We start from the raw sequence: 23,697 nt of genomic DNA on the forward strand, positions 1-23,697 counted from the left end.
ATGATACAAGTCTGAGTTTATAATTACAAACCTGTCTAAAATTACATGTTTGTACAAGTGTTTATTCTCACTGTTCCGTTTCAGTTCTTACCTCTAAAGCACTTTGAACTTTTTCTTTGCTTGAAATATTTCTCTTGAAGTTATTTGAAAAGTTCACAGCTTCACTCCAGTTGCTATATCCTCCACCATACAACAGACTGTCATTGGGTAACAAAGTCTCTGCCCAGAGACGACAAATATTATCCTTACAGCAAGTCAGGAGTACATTGCAGACAGCACCACTAAAGAGAGAAAATTTAAGGTATGAAAAAGCTGCTTACTATTACATAGCAACAAAATAAACCAACAGTTCCAAGCCGTTTTTGGAAACATACTAATGAAAGAAAAACTCATCACTATATTCATAAGAAAACAAATGATGTATCAAAGGCTTTCCTATCTGTTAAAAGTATCTGACTTTAAATTACCTCAAACTTCATCATACAACAGTGCAACAGCAAATCATGGATTTCAATTTAAAGAATAACTCATACTTGTAACAGCAAAATTTATGTTCTTCCTTTTAAAGCTGTTCACATAAAAAGCTAATAATATTCTACATACCTATTCTTAATTCCTTATCTTACCACTATCTATCACTTACAAAACTATATACAAAAGACAGAAACCAAGTCATACCAGGGATACAACAGCCAACAGAAAGCTACAATTTTTTCTTAATTGCTTTTTTTCCAAATGCAATTTGTGTTACATATATAGCCAAAAAATTCAACTACCATCAACTAGACACTGGAAAAAGCTATGCAGACCATGAGGTTTCCGGTTCATGTAAGTTTACACTTTAGCTTTATCTAAGGCTCAAAAGATATATGTATCATCTAACTAGACTGTCAGCACAAAACTCCCTTAGTAAACACGGAGCAGATGCATTTTCAGAAGTGATTTAAGAACTATAGTAATGGCTTTATGAAGAATCTTCTGCTTAAAGGGTGGTATAAAGGACAGCATAAACTTGCTCCACATAAAGGTATGAAAATTTGGTTACTAATTTGGAATAATACAGCCAAAAAATGGTTGAAGGGCACAGTTTGAGACTGGAATTACTGGTGGAAATCAGAGACAGGTCATTTTGAACCATCAGAACTTACCCCCAAAAAAGCTCAAATCCAAGGTATCAGTTCCAAATTATTATTTTACTTGAATTTCCCTTTCTGACTTTCTAGTTCTTTTCCAGGTAAGAGGATGTTTACCTCTCAAGAACACACACAAACAGTATAAAATTAATAACTGAAGTAAACCATACAATATGTATGATTGTTGACTGTACAGTGGGAAAACTGTATAATTCAGGGGTTTTTCTGGGCAACTTATGAACTTCATGTTGTTAGAACTACTGACCGTGGCATGAATTTACTGGTCTTCCTCCATGAAAATGCATTAACTGACCGAGGATGAGCCAAATAAACAAATGAAAAATCAACTTCTTTTGCTTGGTTTTCAGGATTGGCACCAGGTGGTGTAATGGCTGATCGCCAGCTCTCTGTGCTGTACCATACTTTCACAAGACAGTCATCCTGTGGAAAGGGGAAAAAAAAGGCAGTAAATAAAACTACCTTCCATAAGAGTGTTACGCACTTCAGGTACTTCCGAGTACGTCTCTTGATGTTTCATTCTTCTTTAAAGTAAAATACTTTTCTGATCACAGAGGAAAAATTTCAGTACAGTTTACAGAAACAAGTTCAGTAAATATAACTTCAAAACTTGATCTTAAAGAAAACATAGTAGCAGAGCTTCCATTTAACTTACTCACCATTACTAACAGGATTTAATTTTGGTCCTCCTCATTAGCTGCCAATTTTTAACCACAAAAATTCAAGCTGCATTAGCTTGAAACGGTATTAAAATGTTAATACAAGTAATCGTACCTTGGCAGCAAACAGTCAAAATCCCCCAGCACAAATTTAAGTGTTAGGAAAACACACAAAGGTCATAGATGACGTCAAAAATTAGGCTCAGTACTGCTCGATCTGCTTTTGTCAGATACACATACAAATTGATTATGTCTTCAAGGACTACAGAAATTAATCTGGATTCGTGTTGTTGATCCGCTATTAAATATGAATGGCACTGAAATACTGTATCAAGCAGTGACCCTACTGGGAGGAGGGGGAGTTCGTTTTACTCACCAGCATTGCCCCTCATAAAAAATTAAATGAAGAAATAAGACACAGAAACACAGATGTGTTTTAAAGATTGTCCAGGCAGGTAACTGACTTAAGCATTTATGGTAAAAAATATGTTATTAATTTTCCAGCTTATTAATTGTTCGTACTTATTCAGTAATTTTGCTTTGCATGAGTTTATAATCTGAGATAACACAACAGGACATAAGACATGATGGTCAAAAATTCTGCAAGAGTATTACCCCTACAGAAGCTATTTACAGATTAATTCATTTTTCCATAATTCCATCAAGTCATGACATTAGAATCCACTAAAACTTGATTTATAAAAAAAATACTAACTCCTACCCAACAAAAAAAGTGTAATACATATAGATGATATTGCTGACAATGACAAAACACTTTTTTTTTTTTTAATAAAACATGTACTCTGACAATTTTTTTAAGTAATAGTTATCTGAAATATGGCTGGCTCTTTCAGTCAGTAAATGACTAGAATATAGAGCAACCAATATACCATCCAAATAAGCAAAATAAGAATGGAGCATTAGAACTCGCTTCTTTGTTACTATACAGAATATAATTTATCATCAAGAAAGTCTTAGTACTTCACTTCGTATGTTGGAAGCTAGTCAACTGGAATACAGTTTCCCTAGAAAAAGAAATCTAGGTTATTTTACATATTTGTTGCAACTTTATCTCTTCTTTAATGACAGCAAATGCCTTAAAAGTTACTCTTCCATGCATCAAGCAAGCATGATGACCTGAAATGGCAAGTTTAAAGCAAAAAACAAACACCTACAACTAATCAAGATGTGCATTACTCATCTGTTCCTGATGCACAGAAGTGAATCATGAAAATATGCACAACAACTTCCTTTCAAAAGCGAGGGTCATTTGCAAACTGAACCATCCCTGAATCTTTGCTTTTCAAGCACGTATTAAGGCACATTATGATCCAAACAGCGAAGTTCCACACTATATCAAACACTGTTCTAGCCATTCTTTACATGTACACACTCATTTTTCATTCATGCTTCCAAGACAGACCAGACCAGATTGCAAAACTGTCTTTCATTCCTCAGTCTGAAACTCATTCTGTCAAGTTACTACTGCTCAGGATTCTGTGACACTTAAACCAGATTTTCACTAATCTCAGCAACTGCATTGTCCCAATTAATCTTACATACTGGCATTTTGTTTCCTTTCTAATAACTCCGCAGCCTCTGCTAGATTCTGCACATAAACAGCACAAACGCAATCCGACCTTCATCTATCAACCTGTGCTAAAACTGCTTATACTATCAAGTTTTCAGTTACATTTTTCAACAGTATCTGAAACCAGTATGTTTGTTCCACAATCTACTTCGATAATTTCATAAATTCTAACAAGATGGATATGGACATTCTTATTCTAACTTTCTGACCAATGTTAGTGTGACTCTCCCCTCAAATAAAGACAACCGTATTATTTGCAGAATAATCTCACTCAAATTCCTTAACAAGTAATATAGATTCTCGCATGTATTTGTCACATTTGTTCACTTATCCTACAAATGATCTTGATTTTTTTTTTTTTCTGCTTTGACTTGTTAGGACATTATTCTCTTACAAAACCTGAATAACAAGTTTTGGAGTATAAATAAAGATTAGTTTGTTTCAGGAAGAGAAAAGACAAGACTGGCTTTCTGCATTAATTTTTTCTGCTTATTTTGCCAAGGGGTTTTGCTTTTGCTGTTAAACTGCCCAATGCTGCACAAAGAAGTAATCTGTAAGATTGGCCCCAAACACTGACATTAATGATGTGTGAATACACCTATGGAGGGGAACGTGAATTCTCTTCTATGTACACAAATAGGCATCCAGACATGTTTGGAAAAAAACCATATGAGAGAGCTCTTTTTTATTAATGGTGTCACAGCAATAGTGAAATCCTGAATGTATTTCATCACTAGAAGGATATCTAGTAGAGATCTTATCCACAGATCTCTCCCATTCCCCAGATCTTTTTTCTGATGTCTTATAATTTGGTACCAATTAAAAATGGGTATTTTAAAATAGTGAGCAGTGAATATTTAGTGTGTTGCCTCCTTACTTCAAACTGCTATTCTCCCAACTTACTGTTTACAAAAACTTAAAGATGCATAGACAGATATGCCAAAAATAGAAAAAAAAATTTTTAATTAAATAGTTGCCTTTTTTGACATGTTTTTTTGTTTGTTTGCTTTAATAGCTTATCTGAATTGGTACAATACTATTAGGAAAAAAAAAAAAAAAGCTTACCTTTCCAGCAGTAGCAAAAAACTCCCCATCTGGTGAAAATTTCATTAAACAAACTTGAGAAGCAGTTCTACAATAAAAAGAAAAAAGAGAAAAAAATTTTAAAACTTTTTTAGAATTCTAAACAGGTTTTTTTCTCCCTGAATTTAGGAAAAGTCATTTAATTCTTAAATACAAGTGTATACTGTGTTTTGTGAAACAACCAAGTTTTAACAAATTTCAAAAGGACTAGAAGGTAAACTCATGTGCAACACCTTGTGGCCACACAAGAAAACCTGAGGGTGTACAGTATTCAATATTCAAAAATATCATAAAAGAAAAACAGCTGCTAAGAAATGAGACTGTTCTACTTCCATTTTGCAATCATTTGGATTTCAAACTGGTGTCTGTTGTCCCATATTATCTTCCAGTTTATCTGAAAGACAGCTCATACTTCCTATAATTACAACTGCGGAAACCAAAAAGGTACTAAAAGAATAATGAAGAAGTATATGAAAGTAGTTTTTACATGAATGGTCAGAGTGATGTAAGATGTCACATATTCTAAACCTAATTATGTGGTTCATTTCTGTAGTGTTTTACTTTAATTGGAAATACTAATAAATGAGGTCCTTTTCCAGGTTTGGAAGCACTGAGTTGGTGCCTAAATGACAGGTTTGTTAATGGCAACAAGAACATACAGAATTTAATTGCACAGCACAGATACAACGTACATTTTCATCTCGATTTTATTAGATACCTATAACAAGTTGTTGAGGTCTAATTTTCAGGAACGATTAAGTTGGCCAACAGGTCAACAAAAGCATGATGCATTTACTGTGTGCAGCAGCAACAGCAAGGCAATTACAAGAGCCACGTATCAAAGAAATAGTAAAATTCTCCTACTGGGGCAAATACGAAGACATCTGGGAATGTTTCCTTTAGCCACTAAAAGTTATTCTGGCAGTAATACGCAATCACTATCTTGCAAACTTCCCCTCAAGAAAAACCTATTCTAAATCTAACTGCAGTAAAAATGCCAGAAAACATACAGGCATAAAAGGTGAACAGAGAAGGCAAGTTATGCTGACCCTTGCCAGAATCTACCAATTCAAAGAAAAAAAACACTTAGCTCTGTCTCCAACAAAAAATTTTAACAAGGAAAACAAGTGGAGAGCTAAGAAGACTTCTGTAAGTCTTCATACTTTACACAAATGCAAAATATATTATAGAAGAGACAGAGGAAAAGCACTACCTGTATGATCTTGACTACTGGTACCACAATACCAGATTCTAAAGCCATACCCCACAGCATTCCACCTACAGGCTGACTTCTCCGCTTATTAGGATGAGAGATGAGCAACCAAAGGTGTCAAAATAAACAGAGTAAATGTTCAACTTATTATATTTAGAAAGTTCATCATACACGAAGAGAAATTTTTCAAATGTCATTCGGATGATCCTGGGATTTTAAACACATCCTTGATAAAACTTCAACTACAGAGAAAAAGGAACAACTGAAGGATTAAAACAAGATGTTCTGGTTTATCCAGAGAACTGCCCAAGCAACACTAAAAGCTTCATGAAGCATAACCTCAGGTGAGCCCGTCCAGCCAGCCAGCCATCTCTGCAAACTTATTTAGGAGACTGCCAAGTGAATAGTGCTCCCAAGCAAACAGTGCACCCAAGACACTAGAAAAGTCCTCCTATAGCAGGAAGGACCATCATTTAAACTGTCTTATAAACTGAAGCACTACACTAAAACTGTTCTAAATGTACCAATACACAGACACAAATATTAAAATCAACATGAATACAAGAAGAGCATTCACAGACATAGTAAACCAGAATGTATCAGCCTTGGCATGACTGTTCCAAATATCCAGAATAAACACAGAAAAAGTAAAAGGTGTGTGAAAGGAGGGAGATGTTACACAGAACACAGAAGAAAGTTTATTTTCATTAGTTCTGCAAGTACAATAGTTTTCAATTGTGCAGCTTTCACCTTACTTTTTGTACAAGAACAAGGTCTACTGGGACAGCTTCAATACTAAGCCTCCCGTTGGTATTTTACTGGTGTTCAATATAACTGAAAAACTGCCTAAAAACATGAACTACCCCAAAACCAATTACAATTGATCTTGTAAGAAGAAAGGAACATCACATAATCAAGGAAAACATGATTCGACATGATTTATCACACATCAGTAACATTTATCAAATAACTATGCAATATAATTTCACTGAACTACATTAGGTATTTTATCTGAAAGGTATGAATAAGCAAGGAAACAGGAATTGCTTGACTTTAAATGTATTTCTTACTTGCATTGCCAGATACATCTCCACTCTCCAAGTCCAGTATCTGTCCTTTCCGTACTGTCATTGTCAGAAGGGTCCAAAGGAACATTTGACCAAAGCTGAAGACAGCTGGAACCAGTCAACAGGCGAGTACCTAAAACAAATATTTATGACAATCTAACTCCAAAAAAAAGTAGGAAGTTTAGACTTCTTTAAAGAGAAAGAGGAAAAAAAGGGTTAGCAAAGTTGAAACTGTAGAATAAATACGGCAGATACACCTTTTCTAGATTTTTTTGGTAGATTTGAGCATTTACAGTTCAAACTGTGAAAATTAATCAAATTTTAGCAATTCCCTAAAAGAAAGACCTACTGTAGACACTCCTCTTTCTCAACAAACACTACCATTTAATCCATGGTTATAAACATTAGAAACGGTCAAGACAAGAATAATCAAGTCAGACCATATAGATGCACTTGGTATTTTGGTTCTCCTATAGGTGACAAAGGGTAGATTTCACTCCACTTGGTGTTCTCCATCATGTTAAGACAAAACAAAAATCTTTTCCTTGTTCCTTAAAGAATGGTAAAACTTATATAAGAAACTAGTATCAAATAGATAGATGTTTCTTTTATTCTATTCCTACCTGTGGGATCCCATGTTAGATTACATACTATGGTTTCCAGTGTGATCTGAGCACTCTTCTGCCACTGATAACGTAGCACCTGAAATTTTAAGCATTCACAAACATGAGCGTGAAAACACTTCCTTCTTTTTATAATAGAAATAGAACATCTTCACTGCATTCTCTTTTATGGATGTTTAAAATAAGTTACTGTTTATCTAATAAAAATTTGTTTGTTCTGTCTTTGAAACAAAGTATCTTTTCACTAATATGACCATACACATAGAAGTTTCTAACTTCGTATTTCAAAAATATTCCATACATAATCATCAGAAGGAAAGTGCAATTTTATTTTTGAACAAATAAAAGATATATAAAAAATGAAACATATTAAATGTGTCTAGTGTTTGATATCCATGCAACTGTTGAATTGGAAGGTTTCAAAAAGGTTAGGATAACATACAGGATATTTCCTTCCCTTCTTTTTTAATATACAACAGGACAGTCAATTATCTTTAGTTCTCAGTTCACTCACTGGAACAAATTGAGAGTTAAATTTATCTGGTCTGTTTCCATAGTAGACTGCAAAGATTTTATGCCTTCAATCACAGAAGAAGCTGAACACATTATTCGAAATTATATTGAGCCAACATGTTTTTCTCTTAATTCTCAAAGACAGACTTTTTTAAAATAATCACCCCCATCCCAAAAATATCACATCAAATACATGTGAAAGTTAAAATACAACAACTCAATCTCTCAGAAGTTTGGTAGAAAACAGAAAGAAGCATCTGCTAATAAGGATCAAAACAAAACATTTCTGAACCTAGTTTTTCTTTCTTTTCTTTTTTTTTTTTAAGAACCTGAACATTCTGGTAAATGTAAGACAGACACAATCTTACAATAATCTGGAACAATATGCTGGAAACTACTGCAGAGAGGCTAACTGAAAGAATGAAGTAACAGAATATTTCTTCAATTATCAACATTTGAAAGCAAACCATGGATGATGAGTGCTTCCTCTACTGCCTACAGTTACTATACTAACTTTGAAATTTTAAGCTAAGTGTACTGTTTACCAGTCTAGAAAAACATTCAGTATGGATTTAATGATTCCAATGCCCAAAAATGAGAACAGTACATCTAAAACGTTCATATGAGCTTAGGAACTCACATTTTACTGTTATTTTGTTCCACTGCTTTTTTTATATATTCAAAGCCAGTTATTTAATTAATATATAATATATCACAAACTTATAACTACACCAAGAATCACATGACTGAGTTTGTTTGTACAAAGAAGGCAATCCACTAGATGACCATATAAACAATTTAATACAAATGGAGAGACCAAATCCATGAAGAGGGAGACAGAAGCTCCTTGAGCAACTGCAAGTCAAAGTACTCATATAACCAAACTGACTTTAATTAGAATCTAAGGCTTCTAACTATATGAGTATGACTCTTCATGTAAGAAGCACGGTTAAATAACTTGCTCTACATCATATTATTACTTAGAAATTGAGATTCTGGATGTTAATCACTAAATCACTAAGAGAATAAATATTGTTCTTATTCAGCATTCTAACACTGAAATATAAGAATTCAGTTAGATATTCTAAAAAAGCCATAGATTTTTAAACTATTATAGATTTGTCCAAAAGCAGGTAGTTTCACAAGCAAAAGTTAAAGTAACAAATGTAAACCACATCAAAAAGGTTCAAAAAGGAATTCCTATTGTAATGGCTGCACTATTTGCAGAACAGGACTGTATGTCTTTTGGGGTTCTGGAATACTTCGGTTATGAACTGCAGGGTTCCATAAGTAAGTACTATGAAGCAATGTAGTAAAACCTTCTTTCTTAAAACTATTTCAAATAAGGCCTCTGTCCTTATCCCACCACTTTCACTTTCCAAGAACCACCTTAATTCTCAATTTTATCCTAACATTAAAAGAACATTTAAAAAAAAAATCTTCAACTTTAAAGCAAACCAGAAAAATGAGACAGGCTTTATAACTGCTCAAACAAATCAAGGAGTGATGAAATACTTACATTATGATAACTGCTGTTCTGCTTCAAGAGGCTGACTGGTTCAAAGATACAAATCACCTTTCCATAAGAAGCTGCAATCTAAAGCAATTTATATTTAGATGTACATAAACACATACAGAAAAAACAAGCTACTGAACAAGAATAAAATGCAAATGGTTGATTTTACTTTTAACCCTCCTTGTAGAAAAATTTGAAGCTCATATCCGTATTTCCTTTTGATAACAGAAGAATGACATCTAGTAAAAATCATGAACTAGTGTTGACAATAAAAATATAATCCTTACTCATTAATCATGATGAACTATGAGATTACTGGTGGACATGAGATTTTCTTTTAAAAAAATTCAGATTATTAGCAATATTCTTTCCATACTGAATTACATAAACACTCAAAATTCTGCAGAGTTCACCTTCTCAGACACAGAATCAGTACTGGTTCAGGATGCTTTTGTGCACTTCCCTGGCATTAGAACATGCTGCCTCACAGAAAGTTCAGAAGACCCAAACTACACAAGCAAAACACCCAATGCAGAGAACTGCAAACAAAACTACTACTAAAGGTTAACATAAAATACTGCCAAAAAAGTTGCAATATGGTCAGTTTTTATTGGTGGTTCAAAGTCTTCTCTCATCAGTGGTTACCAGCCACCCCAAAACTGCATTAGGACAAAAGAGTATTTGATCACAAGATATCAATGTAAGAGCAAGCCTAAAAGACTTGTTAGGAAAAGCCAAAACAAGCCAAATGTACATTAAAGACCTCAGGGAGAGAGCTGTCACAAGGAAATGTTGCCTAAAACTACCTGAAATACAGATTTACAAAAATTAAGGAGTTTGCATACGTCATGCATAATGGACATCCCGCATTCTGAAGTGGTCCTTGCTGTTAAAAGAACATCTACAGTTATGGTATGCTGTAATAGTCAATTTCCTATTTCTGTAAAATTCAGACTTAGAAAGTATTCATAGTTTTCTTTTGAAAACAATAAACAGAGTCATATATCAACCACAAAAAGCTTTAAAAAAAAGTACTAAACTTTCATACGCATCATTATTTACAGATCCTTTACATACAGACGTACATGATCTGTACAGAGGTATAGATTGATTCAAACCCTAAAATCCATAGATTCATAGCTTCAAGAGAAACTCTCTGCATTAAAAGAGGAGATAGTCAAATAAATTTCTATCCCACTAACAACCTAAACATCAGCCTGACCCAAAAATGCCAAGAATAATTTTGTCACATTTGCAAGGAAAAAGTTTCTTCAGGCATTTTCCATCTCAGACTAGTATTTGTCTTCCCTTATTCTCTTTAACTACCTCACTTACTCTTTTATTCTCCAATAATTCCATTCCACACCCAACAGTAAATGTGGTTTTTTTCCAATTTATTGTTTAATGGGTTTTTAAGACAAATGAACATTAGCATACCAAAATGCTAAATATACAGTGTCTAGAGCAACTGCTACTCACTTAAACTTTACATAGGCTTCCATAATGATACAGCCAATCGGTCTAGTCCTCACTGAGATGTTGCCGAAAGGACTAATTACAACATTGTGAAGAATTTCCCAAACTACTATAATCATCACTCAGACACCAAACAAAGGTCTAAAGTAGTCCCAGGTTGTGCTATTAGAAATGAGATATGCAGGGAAGCTTTACTGAGTTGTAAGACACTACAGTCATTCCTAATGATATGAACAGTGGAACTGAGTGCACCCTAAGCAAGTCTGAAGACCACACCAAGCCATGTGGTGCAGGTGACACACTGGAGGAAGGGAAGGGATGCCATCCAGAGGGACCATGACAGACTTCAGGAGGGAGCCCATGTGAACCTTATCTAGCTCTACAAGGTCAAGTGCAAGGTCCTGCACCTCAGTCAGTCAATATCGACTATCAACACAGACTAGGGAAATTAAGGGAGCAGCCATGTGGAAATGGACTGGGTGATACTGGTGGACAAAAAATTGTACATGAGGCGGCAACATGGTTTTGCTGCTCAGAAAGCAAATCACGCCCTGGGCTGCATCAAAAGAATGTGGCCAGTAGAGTGAGGCAGGTGATAATCCTTGCTTTAGTGAGACACAACCTGGATACCATATCCAGTGTCCCTAGCACCAGGAAGACATGGATATGTTGAAGCAGATCCAGAAAATGAACACAAAAATAGTCAGAGAGCTGGGGTACTTCTCCTCTGAAGACAGGAGGCTGTGAGTGCTGCAGTTATCCAACACTTTGTTTAGTAAACAAGCTGTGTGTCAGTACTGATGAAGAAGGTGTAAGAAGAAATTCCAACCTTACAACAGTGAACTCGAAATGCATTGATCATTCTGGACAATAAGCAAATTCCTAGCCAATCAGTGCTTAGCACTTCAGCACTCTGCAAACACATCTGGTTTGCTGACAGCAAACAATACAGACTTGCAGAATCACAATGACCTCATAGGTCTACTCAAGAAACAAAAAAATTCTGAAGCTTAGTAAGCCTTATAGTTTGATATAGTCACATGTGCTAATTTACAATTCAAGGACAGTTTGTCCTTTAAATGCATAAATAACTAATATCATGCAGTCAAGATGACCTTGCAAATTTATAGAAGTATTTTTTAAGATTAACTGTGATGTGTGATCTGCATGTGTATTTCACATGTATCTGCATGTATATCTTAATACATGCCCACTGAACTCAAAAACCAAGTTTCTAGTTAACAGCAGCCAGTGGAGAACCCCAGGCAAACTTTATGGTTATGAGATACTAGAGAAACAGAGAACATTTTCCTCATTTTCATTTATGTTCCTTCCCTACCACTGCAAGAGTTCATCACTCAACCGCTAAAAAGCAGGAACAGGGAGTGGCTGGGGACTCATTATTATAGACTTCACATGTAAACATGTACTGGTTTCCATCAGAGGTCTTGTCTCAAGATGGACACCAGAACCTAATCAAAACTCCCAAGAACTCATAAGGCTTGTAGTAATGTGAAGAAACATTATCTCCTCACCACAATAGGCTTAAAGAAATAAAAAAGGTAGACAACCCCTCTTATATGAGCAAATATTTACCCGACACTTCAGACCAGTTCCTACTGAATTGCTCAATACTTAATCCCACTGACATCCCAATGGAACTACCTGGTTACTTCTTTTTTACTCTGACAGAAAAATTAGGAAAGAGCTCCGTTAAATGGACTTGAAATCAAATACTGCCCATTTCGGATGAAGTTTATCTACATTAGAAAAAGAAAAGCTAAGAATTCAAGAAAGCAAACCCTGTCCAATAGCAATGTTAAGCCTTTATGAATTGCTTGAAACAGATGTCTTTTTTCTGGGTGATCTGAAAGTGATTCTTATGGAAGCACTCATCTGCTGCCAGTCATTAACATGTCAAAGCACGTCAATGACATGCCAGTTAGTGCAAGACCATAGTGAATAAATTACCTTTGCTTCCAACTCAGTCATCCTTTGGTCAAATTCTTGCCGTGTCCCCTACGCAGCCCTATATCTATGGCCTTCTGTGCAGTCCTACTTACCTCCTACAATCTCATATCCATTTCACATTCATTGTGCTGCTTACTACAAGACATAAAGCAATCAGCCATTTTACTACTCCCTGTAGGGTATTTACCTTACCTTGCAAGAATCCACACTCCTGAGATGGTGCTTAACGCTGTATTGTTAGAACACTATTAGAAACACTGCTCTACATACCTTCCCCTGTTGCATTGAGCAGTCCACACATCCCACTTGAATGTTTCCATGTTTTGCTCCAGGGATTATCTGTAATCTTTCAAAGTCAGTCCCCAGTACCACAATATCACATCCTGATGCATATGCCTAAAATAAAAAAAAAAAGTTCAAAAAACAAACAAGAATAAAGCTTCAGCTACTTACAGCATATTAGTGAAGTATGAAACAGTATAGTCCACATAACCTCTCCATGTAAAACACAATATTGTCAGAAGTACAGAAGAATTTACAGAGATAATAGATGTCTAGTTTAAAATCAAGCCATAGCAATGGCAAAGGACTCTTTCTCCATGCTTAGAAGTGCATCATAACACTTGTATAACAAGCAAACAGGGGTTTCAGATAGAAGAGGCAAAAAAAAGGTTTTTTAAAATTTTTGAAAATTTTTGAAAAGGGGGAATAGAATCGAGGAGCTAAAATGGTCCAAAGCATTTAGTGTGGAAATGAAAGTTAGTTAAACAAAAGCAAAACTGCGCTCTCAGACTTTTGAGTCTCCTGTTACTTGCATTAATTTTATTTTCTCTTCCATTTATAACGTCTTTATCACCCTCACAGAGCCAGTTCATTGAGTACTGCAATATCTGAGACAAAATTTCTTACTATCTTCTTGGAAGTTTTATTAGAAAATAAGTATAGATTAAAATGGAGAGAAATAGTAAACACTGGAGAAACTTGTGGAAACAACAGTGAGCAGAATCAACCAATTAGCACAGGAATGCAGCATTCAAGAATGAAAGTCTAGAATAAGGAATGCATGTTCATTAAAAAGTTAGAAAGCAACAAAATTAAGAGCACAAACAATAGTGTTCTGTTAGAGAACAAGAAAATGATAAAAGGCTCAAAAATGCCTTTTTAACTGACTAAAAGATTCAAGAGCAGTCTCACAAAAACTGGAGATGGAAGATTTCCAGATACTGATAAAAATGACCATGATCATCACAACCAACCCTACCAATATCAAGTATATTAAATAAAAACTGTTGTCTTGAGAAAAAGCAGAAAAAGTGAACGCTAGATTTACAAATTTGAAATATGAATGAGTACTTTTACCAAGCCTGACCTAGACTATCATACCTGATCTAGACTATCGTTTATTAAAATAAAAAATCGTACCTGACCTAGACTACCATTTATTAAAATAAAATAAAAAATATGGAGATTTTGTTCCAAAGACATTTTTCCCCACAAAGGCTGAAGTGATGCTTCACAAAACAATCTTACCCAGATGACTGCGATCACTCTCTCAGCCAGTATTCAGCTATCACTGCATCTACCAGAATAACAGGCACCCTTTAAGTAACCTGATAACTGAAAACACTGTCTGTAATTCTGTAGACTAAATATATCTATATATTTATTTGTGATCACTTATTATTGGTCAGGTTTTTGAGCCCCTTCCTGTCCTGTTCCCTCTTGAACTTCAACTTCAAGAAGAGGTTCAAGCAGTATAATTCCTCCTGTCAAAAGAGCAGCATTTATTACAAACAGACATACTAAACTGCAGGTTCCAAAGCAGTCTAATTGAAAAACTCACTCTGAGAGGGGAGATTTCATAGTAATTTTCTTTCAAATGCTAAAGTGATTATTTTCATATTGCAATGGCATGAATTTTGGATCTGTTCAACACAGAACATTTTTTTTCTTCAGTTAAAAACCATCTCACCTGGTGACTCAATGGTTAAGGTCATAGCTCACCAGAAAAAGGTTATTCAGAATTACCATATAAACAAATTTCCCCTAAGCCATTTTGTTGAATTTAGCGTTCTGTATGGAGGCAATTTTAAGGAAAACAAACACGATTAAAAAAAAGTGTTTCACTTTAAAGACACGCCATAGAAATACAGACATGGCTTTATTAAAAATGTATATAAAAGACTGAAGTGTCGAAGACTGTATGAAGCCTACCTGCTCTGCTGTATGCCCATCTAGGCCTCATCAGAACTTCACAGACTTACTCCTCACATCTGAGTCTCTCCATTTCTAACTTCAGAGGCAAGCCTGAAATCACACAGTGTCACACCACCACAATCATTGAAGGGAAACACAGAATGGTTTGGCTTGGAAGGGACCTTAAAGATCATCTAGTTCCAATCTCCCTTTCATGGGCAGGAACACCTTTCAGTACACTAGGTCATTCAGAGCCCCACCCAAAAAGGTCTTCAACACTTCCAGGGATGGGCATCCATCCTCTGGACAACCTATTCTAGTGCCTCACCACCCTCATAGCAAAGAATTTCTTCTTAATATCTAATTTAAACCTACTCTCTTTTAGTCTGAAGCCTTTCCCCCTTATCCTGTCACCACATGTCCTTGTAAATAGCCTCTCTCCATCTTTCTTGTAGGCTCCCTTCAGGAACTGGAAGGTCACTTGCAATAAGGTCACCCTGATGCTGAACAATCCCAATTCTTTCAGCCTTTCCTCATAGCAGAGGTGCTCCATCCCTGTAGTCACCTCAGTGTTTCTCCTCTGGACTTGATCGAACAGGTCAATGTCCTTCTTGTACTGGGCACCCCAGAACTGAACACAGTATTCCAAGTGGGGTCTCAGCAGAGCAGAGCAGAGGGGTAGAATCACCTCCCTCACCCTGCTGGCCACACTGCTTTTGATGTAGCCCAGGACACAGCGGGCTTTCTGGGCTGCAAGGGAACAGCTTCTACTCCAGCAGCACCCCGAAGTTCTTCTCCGCAGGGCTGCTCTTGATCTGTTCACCCCCAAGCCTCTATTGATACTGGTGGTTGCCCCAACAGAGGTGCACCACCTTGCAGCTGGGTCTTGTAGTAACGCACCACTAACAGTGATCCTGAAATTCATAAACTAACTATTTTAAGGGGATCAAGAACTCAATCAGTTTTAGCATATAAAAATAGTCCTGAGTACTCTTGGCTTTTTGCACTGAAAGAATGCTACAGTAACTCTCAAACACTATACAATGGAGTCTTCAGGAACTGGTATATTCATCAACGTATCGGGAACAAGGACTTAAAACAATGTGGTAGAATATGCGGAGTTGGAAGGGACACATAAGAATCATCGAAGTTCAACTCCTGGCCCTGCACAGGACCTCACCAAGGGTCACACCATGTGCCAGAGAGTGTTGTCCAAACACTTCTTAACTCTGTCAGGCTTAGTGGTCGCTTCTCTGGGGAGCCTGTTCCAGTGCCTAAACACCCTCTGGGTGAACAATGTGTTCCTCATATCCAACCCAACAGCCCCCACCCCGACACAGCTTCCCGCCATTTCTTCAGGTGCTGTCACTGGTCACCACACCGAAGAGGTCAGTGCCTGCCCCTCCTCTTCCCCTCACAAGGAAGTTGTAGACTGCAATGAAGTCTCCCCTCAGTCTCCTCCGGGAGCAACCCAGGCTAGCTCCTGCTAAATTGGGCTGTGATGGACAACAGTAGCTTAAAGAGGTATGCAAGAGGTATTCTAGACTTGCTGTTGCCCGAAAATGTCCCCTTCACGAACACACGCTAAGAGCTATGGCTCCCCCTCTCTTTTTCTGTGTTGAACCATTGCTATTATTTTATGCTTAATAGTAATTTCTCACCCAAATTCATGTGTTGTGTGTTTAAAAAAAGAAGTTTGTCAAATTGGGGATGAACTTTCTGATAACAAGTCAGGGAGTATATTCTCATCCTAGTAGTTCTCAGTTCCAACTTTTTAAGTTCACTTGTTAGAAGGTGGGGGTGACAGGACTGCCCTTTCAAAATCCTATTTCTGAAAGAAAAATACAATCATTCACCCTTATGTTCTGGTATTTCTCCATATTATCTAAAAATTTTTATATTCTGGGGAAAAAAAAATCACTTCTGACATCAGTCTATTCAGAGGGATTAGATAATTCTTGGTCATATTGGTTTCCCAATGCCCAGTAAGTCGCAGAATCATTGACTTGCTCCTAAGCCTGTATAGCTGATTTGTTCCCAAAGAGGTAGAAAGAAAAAAAAAAAAGGCCTTTTCAAAGAGCTTCCAAATATAACTACAGCCAAGCAGATGGATGTCGACTTGGAGGTTATTTTTGATGTTTAGTTAATGTTTGCCTGCAGGAGAACCGCAATTTCAAAGACAAAAGGCAAAGGATGAAGAGGATAAGGAAGTTACATACTACAATGAAAAGAAGTGTCTGAATAAGAAGGTTACTAAGTTGTCTGGCAAATGAAAACTGCAACAGGCTCCCTTTCCTACTGCTGCCCATAATTCCCATTATATCTCACACTGACCAGACAGTTTAGGATGGAAGCTTGAGTATTCCCCTCCTTCCAAGGTGTCCTTGCTTTGGTTCTTTGCTGTCCCCTCAGCAACTCAACTCTTAGACTGTACCTGTGCAGAGATGTCTGCACAAGAGAACGTCACATCCTCTTACACATTCACTGGATCTCAGATTGCGGCTTTGAAAGAGGTTTCTAAGCAGTAGTATCCCATGAAGACATTTCTCTAAACCAAGTCCACAAAATTAACTGCTGGGCTAACTTTACTCCTTTTTTTTTTTCCCACTGTGGAATTGTATGGGTCATTTTAACTTATAAAATGGAAGACTGTACTGAGGCATAAGGAATAACTTCCATAACCTAACAGTCTCTGAGGTAAGAAAAATTAATTCTGCCTACCAGTCACTTTATCTAATTTTTACAGCAAAACTTATCCACGACAGCTCACGTCACTCATTCATTTTGACAGAAGTTAATGTTTTTCTATAAGCTCTGGAACTGAGAAAAAAAGGTAATTCTAGTCTGCTATTATACATGGGGTAAGAAGCAATTTTAGAGTATATGAATTTCTTTTATACATACTTTTGTGCACATTACTTGGCCCCTGGTGGCAGGGGTGGGGCACAAAAAGTGCCATATAGTTGAACAAGGACATGTTTTAAAAAATAGTAATAATATTAAAACCTCAAGATGACTTTTCGAAACAAGCAGAGCCTCCATGTCTGATGCTGGCAAACCATAAAAGCCTTTCACCTTAAGAACACCCTAGAACATTTACAAGAAAGTTGTCTTTGCACAATGAGGCAAGCAGATAATGTGATATTATCATGTTCTTGGAATGTTTATTAAACAATGCTTTGTTCTTCTGTTACACAAATAAACAAGATAGAACTAGTTCAAGCTGCATAACCATGGATCTCACTGCTGACATAACAAGACAAGCCTGAAATAAGGGAGTGAAATATGTTTCAGGCCTGTGAAAATAAACATGATTTTGCATTGCAGTATTGGGTTTTCACACAAATTCTACCCATTCCTTTAATCCAATGTCAGCTCCTATTTCTAAATTAGAATTTCTTAGAAGATTAACAGATATTGTGAAAATAACAGTGCTTTAAAAGCATAGAGTTTTAACAGACAATATTATGGACAATTATATGAACTATTCTGATTTCTTTCTAAAGTGAAAGCCTGATACACACAACTCAAAATCCAAAACTAGTACTGGGAACTCTAAGCAGAAGGAAAGTAAATAAGCAAGGGTCTTGACCTCTTACATGGCACAGCACCTCTAAAGCAATTATTTCCCTTACACTCAAGCTTCTTGATATATTTCTTCTATGTACTGACATAGAAGTTTTTGCTGTAGTTTCTGCTACAGCTACATAAGGACTGACACATTACAATGTACAACTTGTGGAAGCTTTATTTAACCTATGTCTCCTACAGGAAGGGCACAAGTACACCTAATTACCAGCTATTATCCATGGGTGAATGCAGCAGTATGTGCATGCATACATACATATTTATAAAGTAATATATATATATCAACCCACGCAAATACATAAGGAATGAACATACAGATTACAAATATAATGCACAACTCAGCAGAAGTCAAGATAAAATTTAAAGGCAAATAAATCTATGAAGAGGCAATACTGAAATAATGGTTGTATTTTTTTCCTTTGCACAGAAGAGTCAAAATCAAAAACCACAGCCACTGTGAATTACCCTTTTCTATTCTGGTGTGGTCTCTCTCCATCCCCTTTTTTGCATCAAAACTTACATTAGGCTAAGTGTTCAATTTTAAATTTTATTTTAAATAAATAAATAAATAATTTTGTTAAGATGCTTAATTAAATATTAAGAACTATTCTTTCACCATGCTTGGAAAAAATCCAACTTCCTAAGCTACGAAATACTTTATTACAGTATATATAAGTAACAAACTGATTGGCCATGCACTTAGAATCATGTCTCACTGAAACTTCACTTTGAACTGATGTGTAAAGAAATTTTATCCCCCTCCTTTTTTTTAAGATTAATTCAGTTAGGAAGACAATAAATTTTTCAAGTCCAGAACAGCTTAACTAGAATATTATTTTTAAAGAGTCTCAAAAAGGTTTCTTTCTCTTTACTAAATTTCAGTCAAGAAGCAGGTGTAAACAGTGTAATTCCTTGACAGAGCTTTATGATCACTCAGTTAATTTTCTGGACTATAGATATTTGCAAAATTCTAAATACAAATATTAAGTATTTTCTAGACAGACAGGTAACAATTTCATTGAGTCACAAAATCTACTTTTATTTATCACAAAGGTTTGCAAAATGGGAAATCTTTATACCTCCTAAAAACTCAGTCTTGACCAAGCTATCCTGACATGGTCTTGATGAAACTATCAATGCCCTTGCCCACTCCCTCGAAATTTTCAAGTGCTTTCCAATTTTAAATGTTAAGTTCATGGTTTTATCAATCTTACAAAGCAAATCTCAAGTCCAGAATGAATTTAACCTCACACAGAAAGGAAATGTGTCAAGAAAGTATTTTAGTCCCATTAAAATAATCCATGTAATTAATCCTTCTTTCATAGATTTTTACCCCTACAAACAATCACTCTTTCATGACTTTCGTTATCAGCCTTAGGACTCGTACTTGTAAAGTTGCTATTGCTCTTAGTGATTTCCCCCCCCCATTTTCTGCTACTTGGAAAAAAAAACAACAAAAAGAAAAACAGAAAAAATATTACAGAATCAGAAATTAATAAGTAAAAATGCACAAAGCCAACCAATCACAAAAGAGGTATCAGTGCTCGTTACCAATAAACTAAATACAACTTCAGTAATACCTAGTTCAGAGGAATCCTATGTGATGAACTACACAAACTTTTTAAACTTTTATTCAAGTATTTCAGATCTGAAACGAATAAACTAAGCATGTCTTCCACCATGGACAATTACATGGAAAATAAAACAATTTCAATTTCAGGAGGAGGATATAAAGAATAAACAGTTAAATTCTCACATCTGAGGGCCAAGGTCTCATTCAATTAGTGTGTCATGTGTTACTACCACCTACTCTCCACAGATAAACAACAGGCATGCTTCTTATGATAACTTGATGATTATGAGTCTTTTTCTATATATAAATAAAAGATGGGCTAAGGACTCTTTATCAAGTGTTCTCTCCAAAGAAGGTCATGCTCCACTTTACACTTCACATCCTATAAACTCAAGGTCAGAACAACAAACAAGTAAACCATTAGAACAAATACACCACTAGAACAAACATCTCAAGCACTTTCTTAAAACAACTGCACATATACAAAAGGATGCATACAATTCAGTCGGTGTAGGCATTTTTTAACTAGTTTTACTTCCAGCTTTTCAGAGTTCAAGAGAAGAATTTGGTATTTTTAGCTTAAAACTGTAACATCTTAAGTACTTCACTTCAAATACTCAGTGCTGCACATCAGAAAACATTCTGAAGTATACTGTATATTAAATCAAAAAATCAAAATATTACAGACCAAGTTCTCCTGTTGGACAAAGATAACTTGCCCCACCTGTACATAACTCTAAAATATCAACTCTCAAGAGTTCTCAGCCATGAAAACTGGAAGCACAGAAGCTTAACATGAAGCACAGAAGTCAGACATGTTTGGATTTTCTTCTGTTTCTAATATAACTCAACAGTATTTATACTAATTAATGCTTATATCATAATGTCAGACATGGAAAAATAACTGTCACATTTTTTTTCTTGGATTCTTCAAAGGTTTAGTCCATCATTTCTTTCCAAAAATGCAGAAATTAGTTTCAGTACCCTTCACTTAATCCTTCTCAGCAATCTCATTAACTTAAAACGGCAGCACAGAATGAGTAACAACAATAACAAAAACAGCTCTGAAGCACTCAAGGATATTTCTGTTAGCAGTTTTAAATCTGAGGAAAAGAAATCCATTAATAACCTTCTGGGAAAAAGGACTAACAAAGGAAGATGAATGAGCCTATAGGAAACATTATTATTACACATTAATAAATACTGTTACTATATTTATGTGAAAATAGTTCTTGTTAAAAAAAAAAAAAAACCACACTAACAGACACTGAAAACTGCACTTCCCAATCATGCCTTTCTCCTCAAGAGAAAGAAGTTCCTACTCTTCTTAACCACTGGGTAACTCCAACACTTTTGCTAAATTGGGATGTAGCAGGTAGAAAGTGAGTTCAGTGACAGTAATGACTCGAATTATTTCCCTCAAAAAAGAATGAAACCAAAACGAGAAACTTATGAGAACATACTTTGAAAGCTTACTAGCATTTCACTATAAAGCAGACCTTCTTGCCTCTTATGAAACAATGTCCCACCACCTTTAGTGGGTTTTTGATGAAACTTCTGGATACGTAAAACCAGAAAGCTTGGCACAGTTGGCATACCAAGTCCCAACTGCTGTAGTTTAAAAAATCTTGCAACATGAACTTATTTATAGGATCCACTTTTTTGAAAGCGAGCACATCACCGGACAATGCTGTAGACAGAGGAACTCTGCACTGTCAGCCTAACCCTGGGAAGGCAGCTCCTCGTCCCGCCGCCTGAGAGCGAAGCCACAAGATGAATTGAACTGCACGTTCTGGATGGGACAGAAAACCATGAGTTTCTGAATTCTTGCATTTCTAACTATCATTCTTTTATCAAACTGAAAACACACCATGCTAAAGGTGAGGGTTGCCATAAAAAGTATGGTGAAAAGCACTCAAAATGTGGTGCCCTGAGAAACTTCCCTGCATCTTATTTCATTCCTCTTCGGGCCAACAAAGAAGGAGGGTAGGAAGAAGAACACAACAACATAAGTCTGTTTACAAAACAAAAGTGAAAGGGAAGAAAACACACACTAATAAAGCATTTGGCCTTTACCATGTACTGCATGTTTTCTCTTTCCACTCTAAGCACAAGCATCGACAGGGAGACCAAATATGCTTTGAAAATCTTACCACCGCGGCAGGGTATTCCAACACCGTCCCCAACTATGCGCAGTGAAGACTTCAAACCCCTACCCCGACCCCGACCGCACGCCAGCGCCGAAACTCCCCTGCACCGAGAGCCGCACGTCCCGGCCGCCGTTTATGTAACCTTTTATCGGAGCCACCACCGCACCGGCGCGCCCCTAAAGCCCCTGCGATCCACACGTGCCCGCCCGCCCCGCGGGCTCCGCGCCCTGCCCGGCACCGGGCCGGCACCGCCGCGCCGGGGCCGCCCCCACGGCCAAGTCCTGCGGGTCTCCGCCGCCGCCGGGCCGCGCCCCGCGGGTGCCCGGGCGGTGCCACCGCCGGCGGACGCGCCCCTCGGGCTCGCCCCGCGCCCCGGGCCAGCCGCGGCCCCGCGCCTGACGCAGCCGCTTTGGGCGCCGGCGATCGCGGGCCCCGCGGAGGAGCCGCAGCCGCGGCGGGGGAGCGCTCACCGTGAAGGGCTGGTCGCGCAGGCTGCCCACGGAGAAGCAGCTGTCGCCGGGGTTCACGGCGCCCGTCAGCACCTGGTGCAGGTTCATGGCGGAGGGCGCGGCCGCTCGGCCACCGCCGCTCGTCCCACCGCGCCCGGCGGCGGCGGAGGCAGGGCGTCCCGGGGGCGGGGCGGGGGCCGCGCATGCCCGGCCGGGCCGCGGTGCCTGGGGCGGGTCGAGGGTTCTGTGTGCGCGGGGGGAGCTTGACTTTGCTGCTAAAATAACTTGACTTTCCTGTCAAAACAGCCGTGGAAAGCGCTGCGGCCGCGGCCCTGCAAGGGGACCGACGCGGCAGAGCCAGAGGGTGGGTGAGGGAGCGGACTCACCCGCAGCTCTGACCCCGAGCGCAGCCCCTGCAGCCCCCGCGCCGGGGCTCAGCCGCAGCTTCCACGGGGCAGGGACGAGGGGCAGCCCCTGGCGACGCGACACCTGGCCCCCAGAGGCTCGGGAAATGAGACCTTTTCGCTTGAACATCAAATCACCTGTCAGCAACCGGGCTTTTCACCGGCCTCATAAAATGAGAGGGAAAGGGAGCAGTGTAGGAGGGGCGCTGCTTTACGTGCAGCTCTAGAGCGGGCCGGTTTGGCTCATCGAGACGAGGAAAGGTCAAGTCGGGCCAGAGAGCATCAGGCAGTCCGACCTCCGTGATGTAATGGCAGGAGACTCTTCACATCCGCCTCACCATTTCAGTAGCGCTTCACCACCAAACGGACTGAGAGTGTCTCCCCATTGTGAGACAGTATGGCCATTCTTTCTCCTACACTGAAAGCACTTTGTAATATTTTTTCCACTGTAACTAATTTTTAAGACTCCATAAA

The 23,697-nt window shown here is 37.8% G+C and overlaps 1 protein-coding gene across 9 annotated transcripts in view; it reads right to left on the reverse strand.

Annotated features, from left to right (window-relative positions):
* The window catches only part of DMXL1 (Dmx like 1), a 79,120-nt gene extending 56,151 nt beyond the window's left edge, over positions 1 to 22,969 (reverse strand). For 8 of the 9 annotated variants that reach the window (XM_050329031.1, XM_050329029.1, XM_050329027.1 and 5 more), the window contains exons 1-8: positions 22,841 to 22,969; positions 13,134 to 13,259; positions 9,420 to 9,497; positions 7,388 to 7,466; positions 6,768 to 6,897; positions 4,467 to 4,533; positions 1,399 to 1,574; positions 92 to 281 (exon numbers count right to left, since the gene is read on the reverse strand). In XM_050329031.1, the coding sequence (XP_050184988.1) occupies positions 92 to 281; positions 1,399 to 1,574; positions 4,467 to 4,533; positions 6,768 to 6,897; positions 7,388 to 7,466; positions 9,420 to 9,497; positions 13,134 to 13,259; positions 22,841 to 22,927 (933 nt within the window). In that variant the 5' untranslated portion in view covers positions 22,928 to 22,969. Of the gene's footprint in view, positions 1 to 91; positions 282 to 1,398; positions 1,575 to 4,466; positions 4,534 to 6,767; positions 6,898 to 7,387; positions 7,467 to 9,419; positions 9,498 to 13,133; positions 13,260 to 15,077; positions 15,171 to 22,840 lie in introns of all 9 variants that reach the window. The other variant, XM_050329030.1, reaches the window with a different exon arrangement.
* Between the last annotated feature and the right edge of the window lie 728 nt (positions 22,970 to 23,697).

This window comes from Myiozetetes cayanensis, unplaced genomic scaffold (assembly GCF_022539395.1).
Source record: "Myiozetetes cayanensis isolate MyiCay16 unplaced genomic scaffold, myiCay2020 scf4, whole genome shotgun sequence".
Lineage (NCBI taxonomy): Eukaryota > Metazoa > Chordata > Aves > Passeriformes > Tyrannidae > Myiozetetes > Myiozetetes cayanensis.